At 42.8% G+C, this 27,979-nt stretch overlaps 1 protein-coding gene across 3 annotated transcripts in view; it reads left to right on the plus strand.

The window, feature by feature from the left end:
- Window positions 1–5,891: 5,891 nt before the first annotated feature.
- Window positions 5,892–27,979, plus strand: part of rbms1b (RNA binding motif, single stranded interacting protein 1b) — a 28,171-nt gene continuing 6,083 nt past the window's right edge. For all 3 annotated transcript variants that reach the window (XM_080019669.1, XM_080019670.1, XM_080019671.1), the window contains exons 1-9: window positions 5,892–6,079; window positions 14,102–14,274; window positions 20,247–20,305; window positions 21,527–21,618; window positions 24,649–24,806; window positions 25,597–25,676; window positions 26,408–26,523; window positions 26,821–26,870; window positions 26,964–27,051. In XM_080019669.1, coding sequence (XP_079875795.1) covers window positions 6,029–6,079; window positions 14,102–14,274; window positions 20,247–20,305; window positions 21,527–21,618; window positions 24,649–24,806; window positions 25,597–25,676; window positions 26,408–26,523; window positions 26,821–26,870; window positions 26,964–27,051 — 867 coding nt within the window. In that variant the 5' untranslated portion in view covers window positions 5,892–6,028. The remainder of the gene's footprint in view (window positions 6,080–14,101; window positions 14,275–20,246; window positions 20,306–21,526; window positions 21,619–24,648; window positions 24,807–25,596; window positions 25,677–26,407; window positions 26,524–26,820; window positions 26,871–26,963; window positions 27,052–27,979) is intronic.

The following is a 27,979-nucleotide window of genomic DNA, read 5'->3' on the forward strand; positions in this document are numbered from 1 at the left end:
TCAAGGTTGTGGAGACATTTGTCGGTTATGCAACCTGATCGTTCCAAACTGAGGTTGTAGAACAAACCCAAACTGGGACAGGCTGAACGAGGACTCAAGGAAAGTACCCGATTGGCTGACCAACAACTCAGCCTCTGAGCATCTCATTGCCTCAGCATCTCATTACCTCAGCATCTCAGCATCTCATTACCTCAACATCCCATTACCTTAGCATGCCATTATCTCAGCATTGCAGCATCTTAGCATCTCATTATCTCAGAATCTCAGCATCTCAGCATCCCAGCATCTCATTATCTCATTATCTCAGCATCTCATTGTCTCAGCATCTCATTATCGCAGCATCTCATTGTCTCAGCATCTTATTATCTCAGCATCTAAGCATCTCATTATCTCAGCATCTCAGCATCACATTATCTCAGAACCTCAACATATCATCATCTCATTATCTCATTATCTCATTATCTCAGCATCTCAGCATCTCAGCATCTCAGCATCTCAGCATCTCCGAATCTCATTATCTCAGCCTCTCAGCATCTCGACATCTCAGCATCTCACATGAAGAGGCTCATCCACACTCATGAAACATTGAGCAGTATGATGACCTATTAAATACTACAGCCCCATATAACAAATTCCTACAGTAACGCCAGAGACACTGTTGGAAGAAATGTTAGCGATTACATTAGTACAACCAAGAGTTCTGTTGACTTGGTATTACAGAGAAATAATTCATGTCAAATCCATTACAGTAATTGAGTTGAAAAACGTCTTTTTGTTTTTTTTGGAATTAATTATTAAAGAAAAAGAATAAGGGGATCAGCATAGTGTACAGTAGGATGGAGATCATACAGTATATTAAATGCCAAATTAGTTGAAAAAAAATAATACAACTTTTTGTCAACGGGGCTGCTTTTTCCTTGACCTTTAAAGGTAAGGAGGTTTATTTACATGGTTTGATTTTGTTGATATTTTTCGGTTAACTGCCAAACCCACCACAAATTGTTTTTTAATCGTTGTCGAGGTGAACATAGCTATTAGCGGCTATTTGGTCGAACGTGGTGAAAATGTGGACAATGGCTATGGCTTTATGCTGAGGTTGAAAAGGGCCATACAATGTTTACAATAAAGTTTGGAGAGATGCCTGGCAGCGGAATGTACACAATGAAGCGGTGCGGCGTGTCGGGCCGGAGAGAGCTCCCTTTGTACTCTTATGATTCTCATTCACAGGCCTTTTGATGTGGGGTGGAACGAGGGCCCGGCTCTGGAATGAAACTCTCATTGCAACTCAATCTGTCGAGTGTTTTCTTCCATAAAAACAGATTGAAGATATTAAAATGCCTGTGATCATGTGCTTGAAGTTTTCCACGAGCGCAACTGAGTGAACTGGGCTTTACCTTACGATCCTTCTGTGGCTGTTTTGGTCTGCACTAAAATTGGGCTAAACAATGGAGGACCGGGTCGTACTGAAATGAACTATACTATAAACATTTCCTATACAATATAACCCATACATATTATATTTTAACCTATATAACATATAATACAGGATTTATCTTTGCATAATATCAACAATAATCAAATGTCATTTTAGCTGTTTCTTCTATATTCATTTTACATTTTTTCTCTGAACCAATAGGAACCCATAATGGCCATGCATAATGGTATTCACAAAGAAATGGCCATATTTATTATTGATATATTTCATAAATGCATATATTAATTACATATATTATTATTATTATTTTTTATTATTATTATTATTATTATTATTATTATTATTATTATTATTATTATTATTATTATTATTATTATTGTTGTTGTTATTATTATTATTATTATTATTATTATTATTATTATTATTATTATTATTATTATTATGTCCTATATTGTTTTCATGCTATGTATGTTTATTAATATTATACATCCATTGAGCACAGTAAAGAACTGCTAAACTAGAAAAAAAAGACTAGCCCAGGTTAATAAGCCAGAAATGATCATGGACACATTGGTTGGTTTCAGCAAAACTATTAGTTATCCCAATTTGTGCCAGAGTTGTGTGAAGCATGGGGGAGAAAATGGACATTACATTTTTAAGACAACAGTTCTCTTACTATCCTGCTATTTTCAGATCTTGGGTAGAAAATGTTCAGTTATTCGACCCGATCATTACTCAGAGCCGGTGAATCATCAGGAGCAGCAACCGTATTCATTTTTGGCCTTTTACTCATGTCCTGGTCCTATGCACCACGCCCACTGCCACCTTGATTAAAGACTAGCTCTGCAGACATGTGGCCTTTCATCCTGGGTGACACACACTCACAGGTATTCACAGCATGCTGCAGTGGCCGACGTTCAGCCTGACGCTCGGCACGAATCAAAGTGCCTCGCCTCGTCCATCCGTCCAGTCAGAAATGTAAACACCAAACCTGTTTTAAAACCTTCCTGTAGTGGCTAAAAAAACCACAACATTTTGTCCTCACTGGAAGTGGTTGTAATGCCGCCACTTCCTTTGGAGGAAGCTTGGCGGGAGGAAGTGGACGGACGGGAGACAGCTGTCTGCCTTTTAGAGACTCAAATGTGGGACTGTGCAGAGCACTGCGACAGTCTCACTGTAGCTCTGTGTTCGGTGGAATAATAGATTTCATTCAGGACAGAGAGGAAGAGCTTGGGAATGAACAGCATTTATTTTTAAATATTCCAAATTAGAAAAAATGTTAAACGCTCCTGGAAATACTCAGTGTTTTCTGTGTGTGTGTGTGTGTGTGTGTGTGTGTGTGTGTGTGTGTGTGTGTGTGTGTGTGTGGGTGTGTGTGATCTAATGCTTCATCTAAAATGAAATTCAAAGAGATTCCATGCAGGGCATGGGTGTGATGCCTGGTTATTTTTTTGCGTCGCCATTGGCATGTGGATGTCCCATTTAAAGCAACCAACTCAAAGAAATGATTTGTGTTAGTGAATGGTCGAATACCATGTGACTTTAGGATTTGCCGTGACATTGGGTGCCTTTTACTGAGATGATACTTAAAAAAACACACAATTCAAGATTCTATCTTTGTGAAATGCATTCATACAAGTTTGGTGCAATTAAATGTGAAAGGGCAAACTCTGAAGGCTGTGCAGAACAAAGTAGGGTAAAAAATATAAATATAATCAGCAAAAGCAAGCAAGCAAAAACATATATATGCAAAAATATAATAAATAAATAAATACCCATTAGCACTATATATATATATATATATATATATATATATATATATATATTTGCATACAGTATACAGTATATAAATATACATATATGTGTGTGTGTGTGTGTGTGTGTGTGTGTGTGTGCGTGGGTGTGTGGGTGCGTGTGTGTGTGTGTGTATGCGTGCGCGCGTTTCTTTACAGTATGCAACACAGTGTTTAACAGGGAATAATTATATTGTACAGTGGATCAACTTAAAAAAAAATACAAAAATGTGTAATATTACACCTCACCTGAGCTACAACTCAAAATGATAAACTATAATAAATCAGGATTATAGAATTTTTGTAAAAAAAAATAAAAAATAAAAAATAAAAAAGCTACAGCAACAAATAACGGCTTATGTTGCTACAAACAAAAACAGGAACAGCAGATAACCCCTTTTCTTTTACTGCTCTATTAAGGTGAGCCGCTGCATTTCCCTTGTCCTCTTTCACTGGGTGACCTGTGCAAAGTGCTGAATCGGACCTCTCTCTTTCCTCTAATGGTGACCTATTGACTCCTCGCCGTGGCCTGCTCAACCTCTCTACATGCTCCGCTGCTGACCTCTGCTTTCATTTGGGAAGCCCATATCACGTATCGCACCTCTGGATTTACAACGTTCCTGCCTCTAAAAAAAAACTCAAACAAAGGTGGCGGGTGTTTAAAATAGAGAAATGGCAATAGAGAAAATGAAGACAAAGCGGTGGTCACCGGGGCGCGGGGGGCTAACAAGGACAAGCCCCCAGTGATCACTGGTCTTTTTTTTGGGGGGGGGGTTGTGTTTATTTTCGGTCTAATTATTACTCTCTCCAGCATTATGCTGAGAATATTGTATCTTGTTCTTTTTTTTTTATGGCTGAATTGCCTAAATTCCTCATCTCAGCTCTCAACAACGTACTAAATCTGTTCCGTTGTTTATATATTCATTGTGGTGAATTAAAACGAAGGACCCTTTTCAGAAGCTAACTTTCTTTCTCCCTCCCTGTGGTAGCCTACTGTTCATCGGAAGCCTTTAGAATTTGACACCGCCGAAAAACACAGACCCCCGCTAGACTGCGGGGCCCGAACTGAAACCGGGAGAAAGGTGGCATCTGGGAAGGTTGACCTCGGTATATGGCCTATAAAGTCTGAACCTGGGAGAGGTCAGCGTATGGCGCTCGTCTCTCGCCGAAGGTCGCCATAAATTCACATGGTCTCCCACCACTTTTGGTTTTCCAATCAACATCTGACAGCGCATGGGAGGGGGGAAGCTCTTGATTTATAATTCAGCTTGGCCCCCTGGACAGCTCTTCCGCCTTTCCATGTTCAGATAAAGCACTCCTCCCACATATTACCTCATATTAAGATAACGCGGTCCTTCGCTGATATCCGTCATCGGTGACCGCGAATCCTGTCCGTTTCACCTAAATATTACTCGACTAAATAAGCACACCTAATTTTAAATCCTGGTGTGCCCCATCATTTAAAGCCTGCCATGGAATAAAATCAATTTCCATTCTTTTCTCAGAGTAAATTGATTGAGGCGATTACAACTGTAGACTACTAATGAGTTTTGTATCTTGCGTAAGGCTATTTTTGGGCTTCTTCCCTTAATGTGAAAAATGGCATGTGATATGAATGATGTGATTTTTGCCTCGGCTTGTATATATCCTGCATTTTTGTAAATATATTATTTTGCCCGGCCGTTGCATACATGTATTTGTTCTTTGCACGCCTCTTGTTATTACCATATTTATATTACTATTTTTATGTTGTTTTTGTGGTGGGCTCAATGTATTACAATTTCATAGCCGGCATTGCTTCCATGCTGTTTTGCTGTGCTCATGGGAATAAAAAAAACAAACTTTAACCGTGAACCTATACTTGTTTTTTTTGTTTTTTTTGAATAAATGTTAACACATGTGGGCATTTGTTATCCTGGCGTGGAATATGATTTCCCTGGATCCTGAAGAACCGCTTTTGACACCATCAGTATTTCACCCCACGACGGGGCAGAGCCGGGGATCATTCTGTCGAACGTCACCACTTAATTACCACGTTATTAGTGGGCTATCGTCGCACTTGAACACGAGTTCCCGGTGCGTCCCGTTGCATTCGCCGCCGTGCAGGCCGACGCGCGGTTTTTCCCCCGGCATCAAAACTAAAGCGTCGGAGTCAGTATTCGTAGTATTTGACCCAGGTGCGGTCAAAATATTACACCGCTGCCAGTCCGCACCGTGGAATGCGAGGTATGCACTCCCGACTGCCGCTCGCAACCCAAGGGTGAACGCGGCGACGGCATTCTTACATTTTCCGCCCCGTCGACTGCAAGGTTCGAAGGCAAGGGAAAAAAAAACAAAAACAACGCGCCAACAACACAACCGCGGCTTTAAAGGCGAGAGAGAAAGCGGGCGATCGCGCGCACTCGCGTTCGCGTCCAAGGCGGCCACCCCCGCGGCGGACGGCAGAATGGTCTCTCCCGCCGTGGCAGGGTCCGCTCTGCGTCGGATCGACGGCAAATCAATGAACGGGCAACCCGAGTTGGGACGATCCGCGGCGCCTTCCACCCTCATATAGTTTGCCACGGCGATGTACACACCGTTCAAAACCATGTTTGCGTGCGATTTACACGCGTGAGGAGGGGAGGGAGGGAGGGAGGGGGGGGGGAAACTTCTGCGCGGCCAGAATTACTACTTTACTCAAGTCGTTCATCTAGTTAGAGAGAGAGAGAGAGAGAGAGAAAAAAAAAACCCAACCAAAAAAAAAAAAAAACAGGAAGGCTTTTACGCAAGGAGGAAACTATTTGATCTACTCGGACGGAGGATGATTTTTGCTAATACTGGCAACCCGCCGAGGACTCCGTATCGTAAGCAGGTAAACGACCTTTATTTACACTACAAAGCTTTCAACTGTGGAAGTGGCGAAACGCGCTGTGGCCGCCCGTTTTAAATGGTGTGCCGGTCGATGTGAAACACACTTTAAGTGTTTGGATGTACAACATCTTGTTGCGATAACTGGCGATAATGGCTTCTATTACGCTGCTAAGGTATGGGTCTCGTATAGCGACGAAAGAACGCGAACGATCCGTTCGGTGTGAACGACTCTTTTAAGTGATTCGGGCGTCACTCAAAAGAGACTCGCACATTGAAAATATTTACCGAGGACGAAATTAAGGTCCAAGGCAAAAGGGCCGAGACGTTTCGCGTGATCCATACCGAACGTGACCGATTTTCCTTTTCAAATCAAACCAAAATGAATCATTTTGACGTCGGTATTATTTTCGTGATTCATGCTTTGCGCTCATCTGCCATGACAAATGTGTCAGAGAGAATTCGGCTAAAATGTCCAAAGAGATCCACGCTCCGCGTCCCGGCGCCTCAATCAATAGTTTTGACATGTCCACAAAAAAAGGATTTCGCGAAGATCGCGTGTCCGCCGGAGCTGAACCCACTCTTCGGACTCTCGTTCAGCGCAAGTCACCCCTCGCTCTGCCCAACCGAGTCGAATGAGCTTTCAGGGCGACTCGCTCGGAAGCGAATCTGAAAGAGGAGTCGAACCTTTCTCATCGCCGCTCGCACTACTGTTTGGGAGCTCTGTTTACCTCCGCACTCAAAGCCTCGACTTGTGAAAACAGCCCATTATTCGATTGGATATCAGAAACCCCTTTTTCATCGAAATTACACGATCGGGCGCGAAACAGACCTCCACCCATACGACGCGCAACATAACTTTGTTGACAGTTGTCGCTTACACGGCTTTGACCCCACCCCCGGCTTGGGCGACCATGGCGGTACGATTTTTTTTTTTTTTTTTTGGGGGGGGGGGGGGTCGCTATTAATTAGGGCGAGGCGATGTACGGGCGTAATATCGACACCGCAATAAGTGGCGGATGTACGATATGTGGATATAATCTGGAATTTGGGTCGTCCTAATATGGCGATATGGATAAATCGTTTCTTAAAGGCCGCATACAGTGAAGTAATGTCATTTTCTCAACTTCGTGAGACTGCTCTCGCTGTTCGAATCAACCACTCTAGCTGCTTGGTTATAATATCCACGTTACTATGGTACTCAAATATTTATTGTGTGTAAATACATTATGAAAGCACCAATATTCCCAAATATCTTATATCTTGAAATAATGCACATCTAGGTGTTAGGGTTAGTGCATCAGATTAAGACTTGATTTCTAACGAAGCCACCATTCATTTATTTATCTGAAACTGATGTAGATTAGTCTGGTTATAAACCATTTATCAATATGCCTATAGGGGATGTATAAATAGTGAAACAGTATTAGTGCTTATTATATTCCTACTATATTTAAATAATATTCCATCTATATTCACACCTACATTCAATTCCAGCAACAATGCTGCCACTTAGCCCCTGCCATAGCACTTTCATGTATCTTGTGCATGAAGCACATTCTGTATATACTGTTTTTCAGGTTTTTGATTCTGATTCAGCTTTTTTTCCCCGTAACACTTTGAGATTGGTCCCAAGGAAAGGGCCATTAAAATTAAATGTATTATTATTATTATTAGTATTATTATTATTATTATTATTATTATTATTTATTCTCATAATGTTCACTCATGCAGTCAGACAGGGCCTGTTTTTTTCCATTGTTCCATCCACTGAAAAGGTGTTGAAATGGCTGTGTTGAAGAGGTATGTCCTATTCCCAGTCACGCTTGTGCTGTCATACTAATGGTGCACAGACTTAGCTTGTGGCTGGAGCTCCGTGGGCGAGGCCTGTTCCTGGAAGAACTGTGCATTTCCAGCTCGGATATGGCGAGCTCGCCTTGTCTGGAGCAGCCTGATAAGATGCAGTCTTGTACCCATCACACTGTCTTCTCGGCTCTGCATCTGAGCGGACTGAGAGACTTGTATAAAAAATATATATATAGATACACTTTCTGTCTCACAGAGAGGAAAGTTGCTCTCACATTTAGCTCTGGCTGTGGTGGGTGCTGCTGCTGGCTGTTTTAGTGAAAGATTGTCTTTGTCCACATATAACTGGAGGTAGTGGCACACTTCCTGTTGCCCTCCAATGGGAGGATCGCTTTGTGTGCGTGTCTGTGTGCGTGTGTTTGCATATACCTAAATGTTAATTTCTTATTGATGATTGTGATGCAGGTTTTGCTGTTGTTATTTGGCATAGATATATACAATTCCCATTTCTATGTAATTGGAGACTTTAACAATACAAAGCTCTATCTTTCAGGTTTGGTAACTGTATTTATTAATCTGGATAGATATACCATACAGATATCCTTTCATAAAATAATCCACCAATCTGTTTTAAGCATGCCTCATTTGATTCATGCAGAAGTTGCTTCCTCCCCTTCTGCATTTTCCCGAGAAAGAGAACCTTTTTTACCTCTTAAATACCCATCAACACACATTGCGCCTTTTCTGATGCTGCATTAGACTTGAAAATCGGAGTGTCTTTTGTGCAATTTGACAATTGCCTCACTGATTCTTCGTAATTTCCGTCTCTCAGGGCAAAGACGTGTGCACCTTTTAGCTCATTCTTCATAGACTATTGTGAGTTTAAATGTCAATATAATAGCTGAGGTTGCGCATGAGATAACGCACATACCCTCGTATATGGACAATATCTTTGTTGAGACAGATTTTTTTTTAATGACCTACTGTATGTAGCATTTTTATTCCAGGCAATTACCTTTTACTAAGTTTTTATAAATATGAATACCTCATCATAACATTCGCCCTGTATTCTTGGTTATATCCTAAAATGCTATTTCTGAATTATATGCATGCCAGGCCTAAGAAGAAAATTGCTGGATCCAAAATGTAAACTAGTATTGACTCTATAGTTACTCATGTTCGGGATGGGATAACCATAGGAATAAGCATTTATTGTGGAATGAAATAAAATGTCTACCTATTGCAGAAGATACTTTTTTTGCCATTTTAGACCAAGTTTAGATCATAAAAATGTGGGTAAACGGTTAACATTTCTCAATCCAACTGATGGAGGAGCACTTAATGCACAATGTACTTATTCTGACATTTCTACCATTGACATAAAATTGCCCTTCATTTTGAATGGAAAGTTGAATGGTTGTGGAATCTCACAATTTTATAAAAAAAGATCATAATCTGCTAAAGTAACATAAAATGGAGTGAGGATACAGAAAAGTGAGTGGAGTAAATTCATGTTAAAAAAGTGGTAATTTGGTTAAAAAATAGTAATAATTAGGGGCAGCCATTCAGGACAGGGTGAAGGCATCTGCCCCTGGTAGACAAGAAACCATCAGATCAACTTGGTTTCCATGGCGCAGGCATGCAAGGCCTCGGTCTTTCAGAAGAGAAGCTCTCCCGCTTCGAAGCAGCGTCCAGACCGGGGTTGCTCAATCCTGTCACCACCTCATGCCTGGGATTCCAGCAACTTCCTTCCTTGTGAGGGGAGGGAAGGGGAGGATAATCAGTGTCAGACACTCGAGAAGAGGAAGAGTTCTTTGGGTGGGGGGGGCGCTCTGCAGGGCAGGATATCTGTACACTGTATCTTCCACGCACAGTGTTGCCCAAACCTTCAGCAGGACCTTTCCCAATTAGTTGGTCAGCAATGCCCATGTGATATTGTTATAATGGAAAAATGGATTGAAACTAGAGCTGTGCCATATTGAGAAGATCAAATATCACAATGTTTTTTTATAATGCGACTGCGACAATTTGGCGATATTTTGGGGGTGACCACTGGTGCTTTCATGAGATATTAATACACAAGGGAAACAATCATAAGTTAGTGTGTGGATATTATGGACAAGCAGATAGGGACATTGGTTAGAAGAGTATGTGAAGTTTAGAAAATTGCATTACTTTACTGTAATGCATTCTTAAAAACATTTAACTATATCACAATATATATTCACGATGACCAAAACCCATATCTAGCCTCATATCACAATATTCATTTTATAATAATTGTTATATTGGGCAGCCCTTAATGAAACTGAATAGAATAGAAAAAAAATCTAATCTAATACATATATTACCGCTTTTAAATAACCTTAGATTGAGCTACTTGGTGGTGGATTTGCTTTACTCAGCAACAGAAGCCAAAGGGAAATGCTTGACTTGGTGGTTGCTAAAATACTCCAGAGGTAATCCTGGGTGAGTTTTCAGGTCAAGCAGTAGGAAGCTGCATTGAGGACATGATTGTGTACATTGTCCTGGGAATAGCCTCTTTCGAACGCTCAGGCTTTCGGTGTCGCCGACTCACCATGGTGTCAGAGCTACAGGCCCCCGTGGACCCAGATTGTGCTGACAGGCAAAGCCATGAAGGTGATTGCCGTACAGATATATATTTCTGCGCTGTGAAACATTAATCCCCAGGCTGGACTCCCACTTGATACAAATGATGGAGTATCTGGGCACTTCTCTCTTTTTGTACAGTGGGGGAAATAATTATTTGATCCCTCAGTGATTTTGTAAATTTGCCCACTGACAAAGAAATGAGCGGTCTATAATTTTAGTGGTCATTTTTGGTAGGTTTATTATAACAGTGAGAGACAGAATATCAAAAAGAAAATCCAGAAAATCACATAAAAAAAAAAAGATATAAATTATTTTGCATTTCATTGAGTGAAATAAGTATTTGATCCCCGACCAACCATAAAGAATTCTGGCTCCCACAGATTAGTCCTCTCGCTTTAAGAAAGTACTCCTAATCTGAACTCGTTTCCTGTATAAGACATCTGTCTCAACTTGTTACCTGTATAAAAGACACCTCCACAGAATGTCCACAGAATCAATCAATCAGACTCCAACCTCTCCATCATGGGCAAGACCAAAGAGCTGTCTAAGGACATCAGGGACAAGATTGTAGACCTGCACAAGGCCGGAATGGGCAACAAGACCATTGGCAAGAAGCTGGGTGAGAAGGAGACAACCGTTGGCGTGATCATTCGAAAATGGAAGAAACACAAAATGACCGTCAATCTCCCTCGGTCTGGGGCTCCACGCAAGATCTCACCTCGTGGGGCATCAATGATCATGAGAAAGGTGAGGGATGAGTCCAGAACTACACAGGGGGAGCTTGTTAATGATCTCAAGGCAGCTGGGACCACAGTCACCAAGAAAACCATTGGTAACACACTACGCCGCAATGGATTAAAATCCTGCAGCGTCCGCAAGGTCCCTGCTCAAGAAGGGACATGTACAGGCCCGTCTGAAGTTTGCCAATGAACACCTGAATGACTCAGAGAATGCTTGGGAGAAGGTCATGTGGTCAGATGAGACCAAAATCAAACACTCGCCGTGTTTGGAGGAAGAGGATTTCTGACTATGACCCCAAGAACACCATCCCCATCGTCAAGCATGGAGGTGGAAGCATTATGCTTTGGGGGTGTTCATGTGCCCAGGGGACAGGTCGACTTCACCGCATCGAGGGAAAGATGGATGGGGCCATGTACCGTGAACTCCTGGGTGACAACCTCCTTCTCTCAGTCGGGACACTAAAAATGGGTGGTGGATGGGTCTTCCAGCACGACGATGACCCGAAACATACAGCCAAGGCAACAAAGGAGTGGCTCAAGAAGAAGCACATTAAGGTCATGGAGTGGCCTGGCCTGTCTCTGGACTTTAATCCTATAGAAAATCTGTGGCGGGAGCTGAAGCTTGGAGTTGCCAAGCGACAGCCTCGAAACCTTAAAGATTTGGAGAGGATCTGCAAAGAGAAGTGGTCCAACTTTCCTCCTGAGATGTGTGCAAACCTGGTAATCAACTACAAGAAATGTCTGACCTCTGTACTTGCCAACGAGGGTTTCTCCACCAAGTACTAAGTCATGTTTTGATAGGGGATCAAATACTTATTTCACTCAATGAAATGCAAAATAATGTATATCTTTTATTTAATGTGATTTTCTGGATTTTCTTTTTGATATTCTGTCTCTCACTGTTTTAATAAACCTACCAAAGATTACCACTAAAATGATAGACCGTTCATTTCTTTGTCAGTGGGCAAACTTAAAAAGTCAGTGAGGGATCAAATAATTATTTCCCCCACTGTATGTGTGACTACGGGTGATTCAGCTTGGGCTTAAGACAAAAGGCTAGAGGGTAAACAGCCAAATTCCGCCAGTAAATTCTCCATTATACATTTTTCAGCAAAAAAAAGTCTGACAGTTGTGAGTGTGCTTATGCGGCTATGGGCAGATGAGGCCTCTATTGAAAAGGGTCCTAAATTATTGTGAGGATTATTTTGAGAAATAATTGATAATTGCTTGGAGTAGAGAGACTAAAAGCCTGAGGTATGATCATGATCCTTCATTGTCTTGGTGTCATTTGATGTGACCTGGAATTGAGTATAATATAAATTCCTTTTTATAAATAAATGTTACTTGTTTGCCTTTTTTTTTAATATATAAAAAAAATTGTAGTAGCATGATTGTTATTTGTTTGCCTTCTAGTAATGTTAAGCACTATATCAAAGGTAGTATACAAAGAAAGGTTATTATTATTATTATTATTATTATTATTATTATTATTATTATTAGGAGTGCCCACAGGGTAACTGTAATTGCGCGGGAAGAATTCTCTGACATCATCAGGCTAAAACTATTCAAAACAGAACAACGGCAGAAGTTACAAACACAGTTGAGGTGTTGTCCGAATCGGTATGTCACAAACATCACATGGTTTAAGTTTTATCCAAATCGATCCGAATACGGGGCAGAAATGAGTGAAAAAGACTCCAAATTTGACCCGCAGTAGCCTAACGGATTTTGTGTCCCCGCCACGCCAACGTTCGAGAACAAATGAAATGTGATGAGATCTACAGAGAGACGCTTCATGAGGTCGTCATACTATGTACTATAAATATGCTGATTCAGAATGTTGTTCTGAATCAGAATGTCAGAATGTTCTGATTCAGAATGTACATTCGTACCGTGTCCAGTGTGCTGTGTAGAGTCGCCTGTAGTGGTTGGAGATTATGTTTGTGTGTATTTATGTACCTTCTTACCTGTCTGTGGATCTGTTTAATTGATATTTTATCTCTTTGGTCCCCCATTACTTTACCGGATTAATGAAAAAATGCGGAAAAAAAACATTAGTCTACAAAAACTCGTGACCACGTTGAGTCGAGTCCACTCGACCGTGCGAGTGAGTGATGCGTTCAAGATCCAGCGAGGCGTCGGAAAAATAGAAGCCGTGATATGGAAATTACTCACAGAAATACCACAACCTTCTTTATATTTCACGGAAACGTAACTTACTGAAAATGTAATCCAAGGAAAGAAGTCACCACTAAAATGCGTGAATACGTCACTTCATACACGCGACAAGAACAGCCAATCGTACAGAGCAGAGAAACAACCATGTGACACAAACAGCAAATCGTACAACAGGAGCGCCGGTGCCTCCACGCTCTCGCCCAGGCCGCAGCACTCTTCGGCTGGGCAGCACACAGCGGGGACGAGGCCCCCTGGAGCTGACGCGACCGGTCTTCCTAAAACGGCAATTTGAACTTGAACTTGCACCCCACCCAACCTGAGCCTGCTGCGGCAGAGAATAATCCATGTTAGGAGAGAGCCCCTCGGTCTGCTCCAAACGTCCCCACATTTAATCACAGAGCGCAGATTCAGAAACCTCGGAACCTCCGAAACCTGTAATACGTACCTAACGTAACTAAACTGGACACTGTGTATTGCTGCCTATAGCTATATTTATTATTAGTAGTATTAGTATTATTATTATGATTATTATTACCATCCATTGTTTACACACAGACTTAATGGAGCCACAGTGTCTAAATACTCTCTCCCTCCTCTTGCCAACATCAACACACAACAGAAGACTGTTGTTCTGTTTGTTTTATCCTGTAGATTGACAACGTTTTGCATGTTTCCCTCCCTTTTTCCAGCTACCTGTTGCCCCATCGTCACACCCCATGGCTCCACCCAGTCCCAGCACCAACAACAGCAGCAGCAGTAGTAGCACCACTGCTGGCTGGGAGCAGCTCAGCAAAACCAACCTCTACATCCGGGGTTTGCTCCCCACAACCACAGACCATGACCTGGTCAAGCTCTGTCAGCCGTGAGTAACACACTTCCTCTAGTCATTTTCCATTATTGAGCCACCATTGATTTTTTTGGAGAAGGCAAATATTTGTAGTCACTTTTGGAGGACTGTCACTGTTGAGCAGTTTTGGAGGAAAATCCTTTGTAGTGATCAGAAAGTCTCCGTGTGGTCATACAAAATGGAATTTGTGGGCACACTTTTTGTGAATCAGTTCTGTTTCTTTCGATCTACCGCAATGATTCAGCAAAAACTTTTAGTTTTTTTTTATATATTTAGAATTTGGGCTTCTATGAAATTCAGAAGGGAGAAATGATTCTAGAGAGAAGAGAGTGATGCTGAGAGTGTCCCTTTATGGTGCTTTTTTTTTCCGTTCAATAAGGAAATACAGCAAAATAAAAAGTACTTATTTACTACACTTAATATACATAATATATATATATATATATATATATATAATATACACCTAATACTTGCAAAAAAAAAAAAAGGAGAAGAAATTTTAGATTGGGGCTATTTTAGAGATTTTTTAATCAACTAACCCCATTTGTCCTTCATTACTTTTCATATACTTTTCACATGTTAACAAACAACTGTTTGTATGAACCTGACGTTATCTGTAGTGAAATTAATCGCTACAGATAACGCGCGGGAGAGGAAAGCGGCGGCGCGTCATAGAGAGGATTTCCAGCAGCGTGCTCCAAACCCTAATGTTCAGTAAAGGCACATGTGGTTTGGGTGCACCAGAAGGTGGATATATCAGTCGGCAGCTCAGGCATGTCAACGAAATGAGGCACCGAAATCTGCGTTGCGATTTTGTCTGGTAGATACGATCGTACAGGAACCGGTGCTACCGGGTGCCCTACCCGTTGGGTTGGGCACATGATCATGTTTTGATTGAGGGTGTGCACGGAGAGGAGGGGCTAAAAACTGATTGGCAGGGATTCAAGGTATGGAGAATTGAGGTTATGCCAACCCATTGGTGTCTTGGGCCAGTGAGAGATCCAACCACAATGGGTGGTAATGACCCTTGTCCAAAGCTTACTGGATGTTCTGTGAGCATTCGGAAAGGGATTCAGCAAATTAGTTCCTTCTCCCAAGGGATTCAGGGCATGGAGAATTGATCCACTGCATCTCTCGGGCAGGTGCCGTTTAGTCTCATGGAACAGCGTGTCAAAGTGACAGTAGTTGGTTCCGTTTTTGTCCCTGTTCGACAAAACAGGAGAAAAAAAAGACACATAAACAGAGGCTTGGATCCGTGGTTTATAGCATAGAATTATGGAACGACATCTTCTGCATCTCTTGTCTTTCCAATGTTGTTTCTTCCGACTTTGTCCAGAAGCTTGGCCTTTGCCTGGTCACACCTATGACCAGTAATGATCTGACAATGAGTATGAGATTACCGGTGAGAGGTCGATTTTGAGTGCTTGGATATGGTTTCAATAAGATAAAGTTATCGTTTAAGTTATTTATTTAAATCATACTTATTTCAAGATAGAGAATCTACCCTTTCAAAAGCCTTCCAAAATCACATCTGTCATGGTTCAGAAGTAGAAGTAAACCTGTGAGTAAACAATGTATATTTTTCATATTTTTCCTATTTTAAGATAACTTTTTTGGCACAAGTGAACATTGCGTTAAAATTGGTTAATTAAAAGGTTAACGCATGGTCTTCATCGACAATTCTAATCGTGTTTTCACAGCAAAGCCCCTGTTTTAATGTACAATTTGGGATTGGAGTTCAGATGAAGGGAAGGTCGTAAGTCCGTGCACTTTTACCCTATGTTCTATTAAGCCTGATCCCTCACCAAAATACCCCCCTATTTCACCGCAGGGTACATCCTGCCCTGCATACTGTTATCATGCTTAATTCCTTGAAGTCAGTGACTTGCTCACAAGTGAGGTGAAGTTACATAATAGGTTTTGAGATGTTGACCATGGACAATATTGCAACCATCTGGCAAAATAAGGGACACATGGAGTTGGCTAGTAGAACAAACTCTCGTGAAGAAAATGTGTTCATAATTTTACAAAGAAGCCAGACAAATATAGATTGTCCAAAAAAGGGCTTGAGGTGTATATAGAAAAACAGACTCTCTTCCCAGACTGGTCCACAGAACAATGGCCATAAATGGTGATGAGGAATTAATAAAGTGGGGGAACATAAATGAGATAAAGGCAAAGTGGACTCAGAAGGTGAAATTGGAACATACTGTGCTCCTCCCCGCCTCTCTGTCAGAGTCCACAACTATGGTGATTTAAGCATTAGGGCTCATGTAACAATAAATCAGCCGACAAAAATGAGGTTTCTTCTACGTTTCAACGCTGCTGACTTAACAACCCAGAGCTGAATGTCTTTAAAGCTGAAGAGCTGGTGATCCACTTTCAAAGGGGGGGGTGCTCTCTGGCCTCTCTGACAATCAACGGACAGGAGGTAGCGAGGGTGGACAGCTGTAGGTTCCTTGGAACAGCAGTGTCCTTCTCTGATATGGGACAGCAACTCTGCTGCTGCAGAGATCGAAAGTGTGCTCACCCTCTCGATAATGTTTAGGCCACTACCTGGATTTTGTGGGTGTCATAGTATAACCTGGGTGCATAGATGCGGGATGCATGCACCTATTGGTTTTTACGCTCATCCGAGTTTTATTGGGGGTTTTTTTGCGCATACTAAGCCACATCCTTACAACTAAGCTGGTATGAGGTATTGGATCTTAATGAGGGCGGTATGCACCCCCGTGACAGGGTGATAGTATGTTATGGGGAGGGATGTAGAAGACTTCAGATAAAAAACTGTCAATTTTAGGAGCAAATAAACTGTATGTTTCAAAATATGTTTTATTCTGTGAATTCTGATTTATATTGCAATCGTTATTTTTACAATGCATTAAGGTCAGGAAATTATTTCATATTTTTACTTCCTGTCTTTTAGTGGTTTTATATTGGTATGAGGAAATCAAGACATTGCCATATAGCAATACCCAGCTAGTTTTGTAGTATAGGTTCTATAGTAATTGTGATTAGAAAATTGGTTTGTATAACAAGCGGTTTTGAAAGCGAAAAAGTCATGGTATATGTCAAAATTCTGTAGAATTCTGTATGACTGTTATCATAAATAGATACTTTCATATTACTAAACCTCTTCTGGCAATGCATATAAAAGGTATTTTTCAGTAGACCTTTTTTGGCTTTGCATTGCGGTGTGAAAACTAACCCCCTATGAAGAATGGATAATCCAGTGGGAGTTCAGTGGTGTCCATTCACACAGATGGACTACTTAGTGTCCTAGATTAGACATAGGGATGTGATGAAATCCCCTGCCTTTTTAACCTCTTACTTTAACCTGTTCCATTTCACGTCCCTGGACCATGTGTAGTCTGGGCTTGGAGACTGGAAGGGCATTTATTGGATGGCTGAAGCTGACACCATGGTGATTTTCTGTGATTGATTAATTTGGAGTCCGTTAGTGCAAACTCTTCATCCTCCAGGCTATTAACCCAGTGAAGCACAGCATAAGGTCATTCCCGCTGAGCTGCAAATACAGAGCGGCCAGATTCTGATTTTGTTTAAACACGAAGACACATATAAACATGCATAGAGCAAGATGGATGATTAAAAATCATTTGAAAACCATTTCCATGTAGCTTGATTTACTCAGCTGTTTGAAGGTATTGTTAAAGGGATAGCTCGTAATTTTTGATGTTCAGCTTTATTTTCTACCCCTTGTTGTCGATGGATATCATTTTGGAATTGTGCTGGGAATATGATTGCTGGCATATTACTGGAATATAATGCAAAGAAATGTTAAAATAGAGCCGCTCATTCCTTTGGATGGTTTTATAGTTTTAACTGCTGATATCATTAATACGTTGAGAGCTTTTCTAGTCGTGTGTCTGTGCTGTGTGCATATTATTCTGTAAAGTGACTAGGTTGTATTTTTTGTGATTTTAAACTTACAAATTGACCTCTTGAGAAAGAGCTCTTAATCTCCATGAGACCAGCTGAGCAATGATTAAAAATTAGTTCGGCTTGGCAACGGTTTTTCATTAATTCCTGCTCCAAATATTGTTCGATGTGGATCAAATTTGGGCCAAAATATGTCTGAATTGCCCCGACTCCAAGGACACTTTGTTGATGTCCGTGGGTTTTGGCGGTTGCTGTGCGCCACTTTCAGCTGGAAAAATGCCAAGGAGAAAAATAATAATAAAAATCAGAACAAAAACAATAGGGTTTTCTGATTTTTTTAATCATAATAATAATAACATTCCTTGGGCTGCTGGGGAAGAGTGTAGTACACCGGCTAGCAGGGAGACTTTAGTGCATCTGCTGCAAAGCAATGTTGGACCTTGAACTGCACAAAATTAAATTAATCAAGCCAAGGTTGTTTGTATGAAGTTGACACTTGAATGTGAAACTGCTAGAGGATGCCAAGAAAGCAAGTGGTAAGTAACCAAAAATACATTGTTTGGTTACTCACCACTGTATTACTGATATATGGTTTCTGCTCTTCTGAATTAACTTGAAGAGTTATCCATGGATAGTGATACGTTTGACCTGTTTCTGTTTCGGCTACAGAGCATCTGGCGGTCTAAGAGGCCAACTTGTCAAGTACCATTCCATTGTAAAAAGTCGTCTACGAATTACGAGCAAGAAAAAAAATGTAGGGCTGGGCTGTATACTGAAAATTTACGGATGCCGATGTCGAGCATCTCTCTTCGACGTACTTTGCTCCTGTTAATATGTTTTGTAAAAGCTTCCCCATCGTGTGTGGTCATGGACTTTCCCCTTTAAAAACTACAACAGCAGGATCTCACATTACATCACATACTTCACCTGGTCCATCCATCATACTTTATTCAAAACAAGTGCAGCGTGCCCAGCATGAAACAACATGAGCGCTAATACTAAACATCTAGAATTCTGAGCTGTTCCTTTAATCCGATATGCATTATTCAATTCAGTGCCACCAATAGACTCCATTGCATTTAGAAGTATGCAAGACAGGGCTGGGGGTTCGTAATCCTCAAGTGGCAATGTGCTAAAATGTCCTGCCTTGTAAAAGCTCAGCTCCTTCCTCCTACTTTATTCATACATTTTCATACAAAAGTTTCATCCCGTGTACATCTTTTTCTCCTGCATTACACATCTCGACAGAGATTCTTCACTTGCTTTATTGGGGTGAATTGTTTTGTGTTCACTCTTTTAACCAGTAAGACACCAAACTGTGTCATTGGATTCATGAACATTTTTTCTCTATTTCGGATAAGCAAGCTTAAAGCGGAAAGCCATACAATCGTCTGTTGGGTGGATTACACTACATGTACCAGAATTCCATTTGAAACGGTAACGTTTTTTTCCAACTTCATATTAAATGGAATTCTTTGGCAAACTAATATTGCGAATTACCACGCAAACTTTGTGGTTAAAAACAGTGTGTCATTTGTAGAGGTCAGCACAGTAGTCATTTGACAGCTCTGATAGCAGCAGTGTACCGCTGAGCTGCTGGAACACATGATAACTGGGGAAATGTCATCGGGTTTCCTACGCTTCGCAGTTTTGGAGCTTCTTTTTTTTGTCATTGTGCTGTTGTGATATATCGTGTTTAGAAGAACTTTCCAAGTAAACCTTTAAAATATAAAGACAATTGAACTGAACCCGAATTGAATTGATTACTACTATAATGTATTCCTTATTAATGGAATTATTATTATTATTATTACTCTTATTACTATTATTATCATTCCTTCATTATTGTGTTCCCTGTTTGTAGGTTCACATCTAATACAAGAGTTTAAAGGTGTAGGCCTTTCTAACTCTACTGGCTTGGTGGAGACTTTCAGCTCCACATGGAAACCACTTCCTGTTTCTCATACTTTTACAGTGAAGTCATAAATTCTTGCACAAGCCTCCTTCTTTGTGTCCTTTAGAACAGGCTGCCTCTGTCTGGCTGATAATCCAAACTAACAAGAACTCCCTTTCTGCTCCTCTCCTAGGTATGGCAAAATTGTATCAACAAAAGCCATCCTGGACAAGACTACAAACAAATGTAAAGGTGTGTAGGAATGTTTTCCCCCCTGTGCATCACAACCCTTCATTTAATCCTCAAATGCAACACAAGACCCGGACGAGCATTAGCATTGATATTGCAGCCTCTGACTGCACTCTATAATATTACTTTCACACATGCTTAAATCGTTATACATCCAGCTTTTTTTAAATGATACCTTATTCTTCTAATGGCAATATATGAAATAGACTATATGATAAATGTATGTATGACGGAGCTTGCTGCAGGCTTGTGATTCAGGCAGAGGGTTTGACAGTTTGGTGGAAATGAGGCAAGCACTGCCTCGCTGAAGTCATTCATCAGCTATGAGCTTGTCTCACAAGGGCTGGGCAAGTCAAGGAGCAAACAGACAGGCAGGCAGGGAAGAGGCTGCCACCCACATCATGTTATTTTAAGCCCCCGGTCTTTTGCCTGTCACTGCTGTGGGAGGATCCTGGAAATGACTGACAGGTTCTTGGCTCCTCCTTCTGCGTGAGTGGCACTTTGTGTCTTCAGTCCAGTCCCGGCAGACTGCCCACCTAACTAAAGCGGGACTTACTGATTCTATCTAGCAGTGATGGGATTACAAGAATGCCTTTTCACTCTTTTGGATTATACAGAAGCCAGTTAATTGACAGTTCTGCCTGAAAGGGGGCGACTGTACAAGACCTTGTTCTAAGTAAAACCTAGAGATGGCATTCAAATTTAGCTGCTGTTTACCATACTCAAGTCTGGCCAGCCGAAGAAAGTCACTTCAAATTTCGCTTAAGAATACCTTGTCGGGATGAAGTGAGCTTAAAATTGCAATCCGATTCTTTTTTTCACTTGATACGCTGTGTGAGAGCACTAGCACATTGGCCATCTGTGAGATCACGGTGGTTAAATATAGCAGCCAAACTAGAGACCGGGGACTATTGGTCAACCCTGTTTGTACCCCCTGAGGACAAAGAACCAACCTGAGCCATGAATGTCAACACTGCTATCTGCGGCCTCAGCACTTTCTTGTATCCACTTACCCCCTCCCCACTCACCGCCTGACACGCACACATAGACCTATGCACAAACAATTGAGATAGATTTGCACACATTTGCATACACAAGTACAAATATGCTCTATATCCTTAACATCAAATGGAATCCACCATGGCCCAGAGAGTCCCTTTCACCCTCCCATGTTGTGTGCGGGCTGTAGAATACTGTCCTGACTGTGCTGCCTGGTCCCCTCAGGTTATGGCTTTGTGGACTTTGACAGCCCCACTGCAGCGCAGAAGGCCGTGGCCGCCCTGAAGACCAACGGTGTCCAAGCTCAAATGGCGAAGGTGAGGATCCACTTTCTCTCTAATCCTGATATCATCCCGACACACCTCGCCCGATCGCAGAGTCGATTTTATTCTGTCAACGGGTTGGAAGGCCAACTTAAACCTGCACCTCATGGTGTCAAATCACAGGACGGTAATCTCACTGACCGGTGTGCATGAGCTCCTGCATTTGGTGTGTAGACCCCTCAATGAGGCTGAGGTGGAAACACAAAGAGTGTGTGTGTGTGTGTGTGTCTGTGTGTGAGCGCGCGCGTTAGCATGTTTGAAAACTCAACAGGTGCGTGTGTGTATGTCTGTGTGTGCATGGGTGTGTATGTTTGCCATGCTCATGGGAGTGAATGTGTTATGTATGTTTCTATTTGCGTGTGTGTGTGTGTGTGTGTGTGTGTGTGTGTGTGTGTGTGTGTGTGTGTGTGTGTGTGTGCGCGCATTGATTGCTCGTCCCTGCAAGCCTGTCTGCATGCGTACGTATGTGTAGGCTCCGAAAGGCATCCTGTCGGCTTAGATGCTTTGGAAGGGCTCCAGGAGTGAGTGGCGCCAGCAGACAGACGGTGTGGTGTGGAGGGAAGTGATGTGCTGTGTTGACAACGGGGTGGAGGTGGAGGAAGTGTTCTGGCGATGTGCATTTAAGCCTCCAAGGCCTACGATTGTGTTTAGGCTGCCCACCCCCTCCCCCGGAAACATACTTCATAAAACCCTCACAGTTCTATGTATGGTCACAGTTTTGTATGTATTTTTTCAACATTATTTCATTGATATTTATCCATCCGTCTAAGTTATGAGGAGTTGAGGAGCTTTTTAAGCGGAGGCCTCCAAATTAGTATCGAGCATGATAGTCTGCACACTGCAAACTGCTGAAGTCAGAGTAAGTAATTGTGTGTCGTCATGGTAACCTGGAACTTGAGGAACTTGAGGAGGAAATGAGTTTCTATATAGTACCAAACAAGAACACTATGGACACAAATCCCTGTCTGGGAATCTCTCAAGCTCCTTTGCATGCCCCCGCGTACCTATTTAACCTATATATTTTTTTTTCAAATTAAATTAACGTTGTCTTCAAAGGGTGTTAGTTAGTTTAATCTTTGTGGTTGTGTGTGTGTGGGTAGGTGTTTGTGAAGTTGGAGCCTTTCAGTGCAGCTTTATTGTCACTTATGCTGAAGCTGGTCGGCCTTAATGGACTGCCTTACAAAGGTCCCTTTTCCCGAAAGTGTTTTCCCTCGACCGTACAATTATTCAATAGCTGTTACCTCATTATTATTTCAAGTGCAGGGGGGGGGCAGCAGATAAGAGTTCCCTGCCTTTTTTGTCTTCTGCTATGTCAATTAATGAATGTGATACTCTATTACTATGAGCAAAATACTCTGATTAAATCTTGATGAATGAATGAATGAATGAGTACAGAGTGAAAAAGATCAATGTTCTATTCTTTTCGGTGTTACTTTGTATTTACTCGAGTAAAGATCGTTGTCACTAAAGTAAAGTAATATGGCGGAGGGAGGTCCTTTCTTTGGGGGAAGATATTACTAAAATAATACCAGAGCGTGTCATATTTCCTCCATCCAAGGCTGGACGAGTGTTAATTCCTGCCCCGTCGGCCGCGCCCCTCACCCTCGGCCCTGGATGTTGCGAGCGCGTCACTCGGGTCACGTGACACTTAATGACTGACTGGTTGGCTGGTGACCCCGTTCACAGCACAAACAGATGTCTTATCTCGTTGCCAAATTTCTGTACCGCATTTATTAGAGCCGCTGCGCACATAGGGGATGGGATTTTACGTCTCTCCGTCTCTCCTTCTCGGCAATCTTTCTCCGGTGGTGACGTCGTCGGTCTCGGAGCTGTTGTGCCGTTCCGCGCTGACTCATCGGCGAAACATGTGGTCATTTGCCCTGCGTGCAGACCTTCCGCTAAATAAATCACGACCGAGCTGAGATTCCTTCTGGAACGTCAGGCCGTGTTGACAATAGCACGGCAGTGTTTCCTTTCCTATCACGTAACGGAGGCTTTCCAGTGGCGGAATGGGCTTCCTGTTATTAACAATTTATCAGCCGCCTATTAGGCCTGACATTTTAGTGGCGGTTAACAGGACCATGCCCCGACATCTTGAAGAGCTAAACTGTAAAGGTTAAAGTGCCATAGCCGTCATTTTGTGTGTGTGTGTGTGTGTGTGTGTGTGTGTGTGTGTAGGGGGAGAAGGAGCAAACGTGCGTTACGGTCTCCAACCCAACCCCCACCTTCCTCCTCCATCCCTCCGTCCGTCCACCCATTTATCCTTCTTTTCCGTCCCTGTCACCTCGGATCCAATCCCCCTGATTGAACACCTTCTCCAGGTGCGGGCCAAGGGCTCCTTCCTTGTCCCCATCTTGATAGCGGGGATGTTGCGTTTTTATTTTTTTTCTGTCAGCGTATTACCTTGGTAATCCAATCCATCCCTGTAGCCGGCTCTGAATACGGCGAGGCCCTGATGAATATTAATGTGGAGCGACTGCACCCCAGGGACCCGTCGACGGGTCTTATGTTTCTGCTGATGCCGCTGAAAAATACGGGAGGAAATCAGCTGATGTGGTCCTCGAGCGGCCGTGGGCTGCATGCAAATCCCCGTTCATCACTATTCATGGTGACCCTTCGTTAGCGCGCAGCCCCCCATCACGCCCCTCGCAGAGACAGACAGGAAGTGCAGGGGAAGCGGAGCCACTAGAAGGAAAAAAAAAAAATAAAAAAGTCGTTAACCCCTTCAGTGTCGTCCCCATTCACTGTTTAGTCACTTGCTCAAGGGTAACGGTCTGGGTGTACTTATGCACATCGTTCAGTATATTCAGTTCTGCTACATTTCATATTCTACTACGTTTCCAACAAAGTCAGGTGATATTAGTTAAAAATTAACTAATAACTAAGTCGGGAACTGGATCTATCCGTTCCTGTTCCTTCTCCATGTTAGTTTGTGCGGTTGCGCGCTGTGTGTGTGTTTCTGGCGTGTGTTCAGGACCCGTTATTAAGCCTCTGCTCTCCCTCCTGTCCCGCCGCCCCGCGCAGCAACAGGAACAAGACCCCACCAACCTGTACATCTCCAACCTGCCCCTGTCCATGGACGAGCAGGAGCTGGAGAACATGCTGAAGCACTTCGGTCAGGTCATCTCCACGCGGATCCTGAGGGACTCCAGCGGAGCCAGCAGAGGAGTGGGCTTCGCCAGGTCAGCCGCCCCCCTCCCGGCCTCCTCCTAACCACTTAAACCGAAACAAATAAAAGGCTGAAATAATCGTAATTATACCTTTTAGTTCAGTAGTTTGTGGTCTCGGTCTAAAGAACGGCCAACATTTCTCAGGAAAATATTGTTATTGATTCCAGGGAAGTTCATGGAAACCCTCTTGAGGAATAGACTCAGAATAAGTGGGGGGGCTTCATTATCATTACATTTACATTTACATTTAGTCATTTAGCAGACGCTTTTATCCAAAGCGACTTACAATTGTTCAAACACCGACGGACGCAGCCATCAGGAGCAATTAGGGGTTAAGTGTCTTGCTCAAGGACACTACAGCATGCTAGCAGGAGGAGCCTGGGATCGAACCAGCAACCTTTAGATCACTAGACCACCAGCTCTACCGCCTGAGCTACCATCCCCATTATAGTGGTAATGCCCCTCTGTTACGGCTGCACACACACAAATTGGCTGAAAACCCTGAAAGTCCAGACCAAGCCCCTGATTCACCGAGAAGCAACTCTTATATCTACCTGCATGGGAATGTGTGTTTTTGTGAGTGTGTATGGTGGTTTGCAACACGCCTGGTCAGGCCTCACACATTGGGTCAGCACAACATTAACTGCAGCTGCACTTGGGTGACTTTCCGTACCTCTTCTGACCAAAAGGGAAATTTTCCAACGCTTTAAATCTCCACTGTCGGACACGTGAAACGACGAGTAAAACAGTCCTTGTATTTATTATTGGTTATTTATTTATTTATTTATTTTTGTACCTCCAGGATGGAATCAACGGAGAAATGTGACGCCGTCATTTCTCACTTCAATGGAAAGTTTGTCAAGACACCTCCGGGCGTTCCCAGTAAGATCAACCTTGATGTTTCTGAACTTCACAGAAACGCTTCTATACTGATGCTATCATGGCGCAGCTTGAATATTTAGCTGAGTATCTAAACCAGGAAGCTATTAAACTATTTAGTGAGAAGAAGTGCGTTTTTTTTTTCTCTCTCTCTCTCTCTCTCTCTCTCTCTCGAAACTCGAGACTCTCGAAGCCCCTCGTTTTTTTTTTTTGTCTTGTTTTTTTTGCACGACTGGTTTCACAGGGGCCGTTACTTTGGAATTGATGGACGCGGGAGAAAGGAGACGTCTCGCCGGACTTTGCTCCCGGCGGGGGGTCGACCTGAAGGGCTCCTAGCCACTCGGCGCAAAATGGCAGAGCGCGGAAAAGGAGAAAGAAGAAGACAGGGCTGCCTTGTGTGGCCTCCACTCCCACTCTAAGCTTTTTAATTGGATTATTAGACTGAAATAGTCTCCGTTGGCCTTGCCGCCCTTAGGAGAGGGAGGGGATTACAGCTCCACAGCTGCCAAATTAGATGTCTGTGTTCCCAGGCCGGGTAGTAAATGCCCACTCCAAGGCTTCAGCTCTGTCTGAGGAGTGATTGACAGCACAGTAAACAGGACAGACAGCATCATGCATAGAGAGTGTGTGTTTTTTGTTTTTTTTTTGTTTTTTTTTTTCTAAAGGGCTTCTGTCTTTGACCCCTCACCATCCCGCCTCTCTCGCTCTTTTTCAATTCTCTCCTCTTTCTCCAGCACCCCCGGAGCCCTTGCTGTGCAAGTTTGCTGATGGCGGGCAGAAAAAGAGGCAAAGCCTGAATAAATTTGTTCAGAACGGTCGCGCCTGGGTCAGAGACGGCGACGCCAGGCTGGTGAGTGGCGTTGGCGGTTCTGCGCGAATGGTTAAGAGCGACCGATCAACGACACAGCTATTTATAATCAGGCTTCCAAAGGCGGATTCTTTTGGTACCATAACTTCACTGACTCTTGCTACCAAGGTGCATGGCTGACCTGACAAACTCAAGCTACCGTGGACATTTTGCGCTTTTTTTTTTTTCTCCTCTGCAAATTCATTTCTCCGGATGGAAATTAAAAATGAACTTGTGTCGTGACTCGAGTCATCCTACCTATTTAACGTTCTGATTTGTCCTTCTCCTCGACTCCTCCAGGCTGGAATGCCGCTGACCTATGACCCCACTACAGCTGCCCTGCAAAATGGGTAAGTCGCAGGAACAGATCGGAGATAGGGGGGAGTTTCCACCTTTTGTTAGGTTGATCTACCATCAGCGCCAACTTTCTCGGTCCTCTACAGATTCTACGCTGCTCCGTACAGCATCGCCAACAGGATGATCGCTCAGACCTCCATGTCTCCGTACATCTCTCCGGTCTCCACCTACCAGGTTTGAATCCCGTCCGTTAGCCCCACGATGTCTGATAAGGCTGCGGTGCTCAGAAAATGGACAGAAAAACATCCGTCACGATATCAATATCCGGGGGGGGGGGGGGGGGCATGAATGAAGTATCCAGCACGTCCCCTCTCATGCGCTGCAAAGTGAGATTTACTGCCCCTCGCTCTGGATGTAAATCACAAGCTTCGTCACCACACGCACGGCGATCAACGCTGACCTCAATACGCGCCAGCGTCGAAAATTTCCGCCGTAACGGGGATTTGACTCAACAATACACTTGTCGTTGCGTTGATGGCAGCCCCCGACCGAAGCAACCAAAATATCATTTAACGCTAATCTCATCGCTGAGCTCCACCCGACATTTAAATGACAAACCCGAAACGCTATTTTGAACAAACATTAAAACAGACCGCGCCGCTGTTCGCTAGGATCCGCCTCAACTTCCTCAAGTGTAACAAGTTTTTAGCAGTTTATTTCCAGAACCTCGAGATGGAGTCCCACAAGCTTTCAATTGTGAGTGATTTTTGTGGGGAAAAAGACGCTCGCGTAACCAAAAAAAATTTTTTCAAAGGTGTTGGCTCGAAGAACAGCCGACGAGAAAGAAACAAACAAATAATCTGCACGTTTACTCAGCCCCGTTTAAAGGATTCACCGCTTTTGCTCAATGAAACCCTTTAAAATGGAGCGACGCAGTGTCTGACTATTCTTGTCGTTCGAAAGTTTTCTGTCCGTTTCTGGAGGCACCGACTACACCCGCTCACAGTCGGAGCTGCAGCTTTTGACTGACGGGCACTTTGGCCGTCTACGCCCTTTTTTACACACACCGCAGCCTTTGTGGATGAAAGTGACCAGTTCTAAGAGCTCGGTTGGATTAAAAAAAATAAAAATAAAAAATAAAAATAAAAAACCCTCAAAAAGG

The sequence above is a fragment of the Zeus faber genome (genome assembly GCF_960531495.2).
Source record: "Zeus faber genome assembly, chromosome: 18".
Lineage (NCBI taxonomy): Eukaryota > Metazoa > Chordata > Actinopteri > Zeiformes > Zeidae > Zeus > Zeus faber.